This window comes from Poromitra crassiceps (genome assembly GCF_964638095.1).
Source record: "Poromitra crassiceps genome assembly, chromosome: 10".
NCBI classification, from domain to species: Eukaryota; Metazoa; Chordata; class Actinopteri; order Beryciformes; family Melamphaidae; genus Poromitra; species Poromitra crassiceps.
This window is the reverse complement of record NC_139631.1, coordinates 42487623-42495122: the sequence shown is the minus strand read 5'-3', so window position 1 is coordinate 42495122 and position 7500 is coordinate 42487623. Positions and strand designations below refer to the sequence as shown.

At 42.9% G+C, this 7500-nt stretch overlaps 1 protein-coding gene across 1 annotated transcript in view; it reads right to left on the bottom strand.

Moving 5' to 3' along the window:
* Positions 1-7500, bottom strand: part of slc18a1 (solute carrier family 18 member A1) — a gene marked incomplete at its 3' end in the record, with an annotated part of 33447 nt that overhangs the window by 14236 nt on the left and 11711 nt on the right. The window contains exons 3-6 of the mRNA XM_083645448.1: positions 5321-5616; positions 2039-2169; positions 1637-1695; positions 1398-1481 (exon numbers count right to left, since the gene is read on the bottom strand). Coding sequence (XP_083501574.1) covers positions 1398-1481; positions 1637-1695; positions 2039-2169; positions 5321-5616 — 570 coding nt within the window. The remainder of the gene's footprint in view (positions 1-1397; positions 1482-1636; positions 1696-2038; positions 2170-5320; positions 5617-7500) is intronic.

Genomic DNA, 7500 nt, shown 5'->3' with positions numbered 1-7500 from the left:
CAACAGTGTATGCTAAAGTGTTAGCATGAAGCTGCTGTCACCCAACATAGTGTACGCTAAAGTGTTAGCATGGAGGTGCTACAGTATCAATCAACAGTGTACGCTTAAGTGTTAGCATGGAGCTGCTGTCACTCAACATAGTGTACGCTAAAGTGTTAGCATGGAGGTGCTACAGTATCACTCAACAGTGTACGCTAAAGTGTTAGCATGAAGCTGCTGCCACTCAACATAGTGTACGCTAAAGTGTTAGCATGGAGGTGCTGTCACTCAACATAGTGTACGCTAAAGTGTTAGCATGGAGGTGCTGTCACTCAACATAGTGTCTGCTAAAGTGTTAGCATGAAGCTGCTGCCACTCAACATAGTGTACGCTAAAGTGTTAGCAGGGAGCTGCTGTCACCCGACATAGTGTACGCTAAAGTGTTAGCATGGAGGTGCTACAGTATCACTCAACAGTGTACGCTAAAGTGTTAGCATGAAGCTGCTGCCACTCAACAGTGTACGGTAAAGTGTTAGCATGAAGCTGCTGCCACTCAACATAGTGTACGCTAAAGTGTTAGCATGGAGGTGCTACAGTATCACTCAACAGTGTATGCTAAAGTGTTAGCATGAAGCTGCTGTCACTCAACATAGTGTACGCTAAAGTGTTAGCATGGAGGTGCTACAGTATCACTCAACATAGTGTACGCTAAAGTGTTAGCATGAAGCTGCTGCCACTCAACATAGTGTACACTAAAGTGTTAGCATGGAGGTGCTGTCACTCAACATAGTGTACGCTAAAGTGTTAGCATGAAGCTGCTGCCACTCAACATAGTGTACGCTAAAGTGTTAGCATGGAGGTGCTGTCACTCAACATAGTGTACGCTAAAGTGTTAGCATGGAGGTGCTGTCACTCAACATAGTGTATGCTAAAGTGTTAGCATGGAGGTGCTGTCACTCAACATAGTGTATGCTAAAGTGTTAGCATGAAGCTGCTGTCACTCAACATAGTGTATGCTAAAGTGTTAGCATGGAGGTTCTGTCACTCAACATAGTGTACGCTAAAGTGTTAGCATGAAGCTGCTGTCACTCAACATAGTGTACACTAAAGTGTTAGCATGGAGGTCCCGTCACCCAACATAGTGTACGCTAAAGTGTTAGCATGGAGGTGCTGCCACTCAACATAGTGTACGCTAAAGTGTTAGCATGAAGCTGCTGCCACTCAACATAGTGTATGCTAAAGTGTTAGCATGAAGCTGCTGTCACTCAACATAGTGTACGCTAAAGTGTTAGCATGGCGGTGCTGTCACTCAACATAGTGTACGCTAAAGTGTTAGCATGGCGGTGCTGTCACTCAACATAGTGTACGCTAAAGTGTTAGCATGGAGGTGCCGTCACTTACATGTGTCTGTAGTTTACCTGCCACGGAGGAAAACGATGAGCCGATTCCCTGAAGAGAACGAGCGAAAAACAGCAGAGCGTAGGTCCCTGAGAAGGCAAACACTGACACACAACAGACACTGTTACACAGCTACAGACAGGTAGGTAGGTGTGTGTGTGTGTGTGTGTGTGTGTGTGTGTGTGTGTGTGTGTGTGTGTGTGTGTGTGTGTGTGTGTGTGTGTGTGTGTGTGTCTCAGAGAGAGTGGTTCAGACTTACTGATGGTGGATACAAACATGATGATGAAGCCAGCGAACATGGGGATATGATATCCAATCCTAGAGAGATAGAGTTTTCATGAAGTCAAACTTGTAGTGATCATGGGTTTGTGTCAGAGATGCAATGAGGTTATTGTACCGTAGTACTGAGAACACAGAAAACAGTGAAACAGACTCTGGATCAGTTTGTACAGTAGTACTGAACACAGAAAACAGTGAAACAGACTCTGGATCAGTTTGTACAGTAGTACTGCGAACACAGAAAACAGTGAAACAGACTCTGGATCAGTTTGTACAGTAGTACTGCGAACACAGAAAACAGTGAAACAGACTCTGGATCAGTTTGTACAGTAGTACTGCGAACACAGAAAACAGTGAAACAGACTCTGGATCAGTTCACTACCTGTTGGTAAGCGGGCCGATGAAGGGGTTAACCAGCAGCTGGACCAGAGCTTTAGAGGCAAACAACAAACCAACACGGACGTTCTCCTCCTCCAGAAACTCTCTGTCCTGAAGACAAGAGGACGACACTTCCTGGACAGAGGAGGAGAGGAGATCTTCAACATAACCAGGGTTTTTCCTGCATAGAGGGATTTACCCCATAGGCCTGATCTATTTGAGTTCAGAACAACTGTGACTGCATACTAACTCAGAATCAAGCATTTTTACTGTATCAATTTAGAGCAGGGGTGTCAGACTCATATTAGGTAGAGGGCCGGATTTGTTCAACTGAGACCTCATGGGGGCCGGATTTTTTTTTTTTTACTAAAATCAATTCGACTCATTTACCCATTTACTTCACAAAAAAAATACTGCTCTTTCCATTTCTCTTGAAACTGCCTGCATTCCGTGTCAACCTTTCTCTTTTTCGACAGCATCTTGTTGATTCCTTTGTTTTTTGGTAGGTAGCCGAATGCGCGATTCAATTCCAGCGTGGCATCATGGCGGCTTTGTTTACACCTGATGACCTACTGACATACTTCCTTGTAGTGCAGGTTAATTAACTTATGAATGAACTCTTAGCTTAGTTATTAGCCACACGTAGTTCATGATAATGGGGTGCGAATTTAATAATAATAATAATAATAATAATAATATATATATATATATATATATATATATATATATATATATATATATATATATATATATATATATATATATATATATTTATTTATTTATTTTTATATTCCAAAACATCTGGCGGGCCGGATGAAACTGATCCGGCCCGCGGGCCGTATCTCTGACATCCCTGATTTAGAGAATATCAAAGTTAAAGTCCCACATTTGTACCTTCAAATGACTTATTTTCTTAAACCTGGGGAACACATTGCTCCATAAGTTCTGACAATGACTGATATATTTGAGATCAGGAAGTTCAGGAACCCTGACACTAACCCAGAAGTCAAATGTACTGTAGGCTAACTGTACGCACGTCAGTTACTGTGTGTAGCGCACCCACAAATGTCCATTCTGAGCCAAGAAAAACCACGATAACTATGTAGAGTTAGTTTTCCCTTCAATTTCCCCTTTAGTATCTTCAAAGTTTTCCCCTGTAGTTCATCCTGTCGTGTTTGGTATCTTTGGAAACTTTGGGATCTTGACTAGAATTTTAAAATCAAGCCATTTAATGTCCTATTATGTTATTGGCTGGGGGCTACATACATACAGTACATACCTACCCACCGCCCAAAGGGTGCAGCCCAGAAACGTCCCGACTGACCACAGCAAAAATAATGACATGAGGGCAGTGTCTCTGCAGATAAACACACCGCCACACACTGCTAGTGAGTCTGAAGTGATGATGATGATGATGATGATGATGATGAGCAGTGTTGGGGATAACTCATTACAAAAGTAACATATTACATGTAATATATTACTTTTCGCAGTAACTCAGTAATATAACGTATTACTTATAGGATTTACTTTGTCAAGTAACTCAAGTTACAAATTTAGTTACATTTTATTAAATCAAAGCACATGTTTAAAAAAGATACAATCATTTCCTAATCAAACTGTTTTTATGCAAATAACCACTATATAGATGACAATAACAAAGGAAAATAATAACATTTAGAATTTTGGATTGTTTACACTGACTTCAAGGCGGTTGAAATTATTTTTCGGGATGGTTCCGGGGCGGCGATGTCATTCTGCTGCTGCTGTTGTGTTGCTAAAAGTAATGTAAAAGTAGTGTAATAAGTAACGAGTTACTCTACACAGAAAGTAATATTGTAAAGTAACGTATTACTTTCAAATGAAAGTAACTAGTAACATGTAGTATATTACATTTTGAAAGTAACTTGCCCAACACTGATGATGAGAGGGATTACTTTTGTATGAGTCTATAGATGTTTTTTTTTTTTTTTTTTTTTTTTTTTAAGGAAAATTCAGGAAGATCCTGCATAGTGTGCATTTAACCTGCAAAGAGACAATTCAAAGAGAATTCACAGGTAGTCTTGCCAGACTTCTCTACCTGCCGGGAGAGAACATGGAAACAGGCTGCTGGTATATAAGCTCTGCCATTGGCTCCGACCCGCTCTGACTGACCGGCTGCGACCATATATGGATTTCCTTTCCGCTCTCTCCGTGACTAATCTGTCCATCTCAAATGGCTCTGTCGCTGTGAAACAACAACATAAACAATGCTAGCTTGTTGCTACACGCTGAAAACGATTGGATCTGGATTGTGCCTGCTTGGTGCTTTCGATGGATGGTAAAGGATAAAGACAGCCTTTTCCCCCCCGCTATACCAGAGTGGAGGTATTAGCAGCCAGACTCTCCCCCGTTATAGGGAGAGATTCTGGCAAGTGAGACTTTAGGCCCAATCCCAATTCTACCCCTTAGCCCTTCCCCTTAGTTTTGCGCGTTCATGTGAGGGGAAGGGGTATCCCAATTCTCCTGTGGATCGAGGGCGAGGGCCAAGGGCTAGGGCTGAATAGCCCTCAAAACCAAGATTTTCCCGGACCTTACTTGCTACCAAGGGGTAGATGGATTTTTCCCAGAATTCAAGTATTTTCGTAATTATTATGATTAATAACATTTCGACAGTCACATTTGTGTTATATTCCGTGTTGTATTGCTATATATAATGCAACCGGGTGCACTTAAAAGTTTTTTTTAATCGCTAATTTGTCATCTGCCGTCGTGCATTATTAGCGTTTATTAGTGTGACGGTCCGCATGTGATAGTCCTTCATTTACCATCGATATATTACGTTTTGTGTTGCTAATGCAACCGGGTGCACTTAAAAGTTTTTTTGAATCGCTAATTTGTCATCTGCCGTCGTGCATTGTTATCGTTTATTTGCATGACGGCCCGCATGTGATAGTCCTTCAGTTACCATCAATAAACTCATCCACTGTCACGACGTTTGCAGACAGCATTTTGGATGTTTGTGTTGTCACTTCTGCTGACGTAGCAGTCAGCTAGCGACAACGTTTGATGACGTAGCGGTAATCGAGTGCTGTCCCATTTCATAGGGGTTTATCTGCACCCCTAGCCCTTGGCACTCTGTTTTGAGGGGCAAGGGCTAGGGGTGAGGGGTAAGGGGTAGGGGTACAAATGAGAATTGGGATTGGGATCACCGGTGAAAATGTCAATGGGGAAATTTCCGACATTCACATTATGACAACCAGCATGTTCTCACACAAAGTCCAGCGAACTCTAGTCTTCCACCTACTGTCGCATTAGCAGACTCATTGATCTGTACAGCTGTTGTCTCCGGCGGCTCGGTGCTGGCAGCCGGTTCAGACCCAGTGCCCAGGACCGGTGCACTGTGGCTGGGCCGAGGGGATAGGGACGGCTGGGTGGTCGAGCTGGAGGCCTGGAGGTTGGAGCTCGGGGAGGGGAGCCGAGCGACCGTCGTGCCGAGGAGCGCTGCACCGAGGCTGGGCAGAGGGGCGAGGGAGGGCTGGGCGGTCTGCAGTTCTGGACTGGGATGCTCCATGGCATACAGGAAGGTAGGGATGATTGGCACTTTGGGAGAAAAAATATTGATTGATTGTAATCATCTTCATTTAGATTCTTAATTTTTCAGTTACTTTTTTGGTCTAAATTACGGTAATATTTTACTTCAAGAGCTGATTAGTGAGTCGTAATCAATTGATTTATTGATGGAGGAGAAGAGAAGCCTTTAGAGCCTTTAGATCAGTTGTGCCCCTAAAATGCTGCTGACAGGTTTGACCAGAGACATTACACTAACACTATAGAGTACCGCAGGGATGACGTATTTTTGTAGGCTTAAGAAATCGCCGGCATGTTGGATCGTCAGGGGAAAAGTCAGTGGGATTTTAGAATGGGGATTTTGCTTAAACGCAATGAAATAAGGTCTGTGGTTAACAAAAGTGTATGTGAGTGGTAATTTGTGTTCAGCGGGATAATCTTCACAAATGAGGACCTTTTGACTTTAAAAAAAAAAATCATTTACGTTTCAAAAGTCATAAAAGTGATTCACGTTTGTGAAGATTATCCTGCTGGACACAAATTACCACTCTCATAAACTTTTGTTAACCACAGACCTGATTTCATGCAATCCCCATTCTAAAACCCCACAGGCTTTTACCCCGACTACCACCTACTTCCGGACTCATTCCTGCGCTACTACTATAGAGATTTTTTTTTTTTTTTTTTTTTGCAGGCCAGGCCAGGCCAGGCCAGGCCAGGCCAGGCCAGGCCAGGCCACCGGGCATTTGCCCGACGTGCCCGATTATGCAGTCCATGCCTGCTTCCTGCATCTGTGTCATGTGGGCTTCGCCACAGCCTTAGGAGACCTGCGGCAGGTCCCGAGTCTATTGGAGTCAATTGGAGAAGTGAACATGATCTCAGATTATGACTGATTCTTTCACCCCATAATCATCAAGGTAAATATTGGGCCCATTTTCCACAATAGTTAGTCTATAGTTGAGTATCTTATCTCTGGTTTGACCTCCTGTTTGTAGTTCATCAGCAGCCAGCGAGTGTCTACCACGTAGCCCCACCCCTCTGTTTGGTGCGTTTACGTGTCGGGGTAGGGTGTCCCGATTCTTGTTGGGATAGAGGGGTAGGGGAAGTGGTCGGGCTATAGTCCTCCAAATGGAGCTTTTTCAGAGGCACACTCCAAAACCAGTGTTTTTGAAAAAACTCCCAGAATGCCTTGCGAATCATTGGAAAGATGATGGCTATAACGCTAAAAGAAAACCACAAGTGTAATTCGCAATTTGTTTTTTGTCTTACGTAGCCAATTAAGTGGAAATGATGCAGGTTGGCTGATTGTTGACTCCTCCAGTAAGGTTAATTATTGTTCCAATAAAATAAATTGAGTTCTAAAAGGAGCTGGCTGAACAGGTTGTACCTGACTTTTTCAGAAGTAATATAGTAAAGTAACAAGTAACGTAACTACTTACTTTTGAAACCAAGTAATGAGTAAAGTAATTGTATTACTTTTTACAGCAATAATGAGTAATAAGCAACTAATTACACTTCCTGAATAACTTGCCCAACACTGTTGAGGACGTATCAGGGTACCGGAAGGGTTGTCCCATTTCATACGATTCTTTTCAACTATTACACCTGTAACTCTGTTCAACCACTACACCGTGTAACTCTGTTCAACCAGTACCCCCTGTAACTCTGTTCAACCATTACCCCCTGTAACTATGTTCAACCACTACCCCCTGTAACTATGTTCAACCATTACCCCTGTAACTCTGTTCAACCATTACCCTCTGTAACTATGTTCAACCACTACCCCTGTAACTCTGTTCAACCATTACCCCTGTAACTCTGTTCAACCATTACCCCCTGTAACTATGTTCAACCACTACCCCCTGTAACTATGTTCAACCATTACCCCTGTAACTCTGTTCAACCATTACCCTCTGT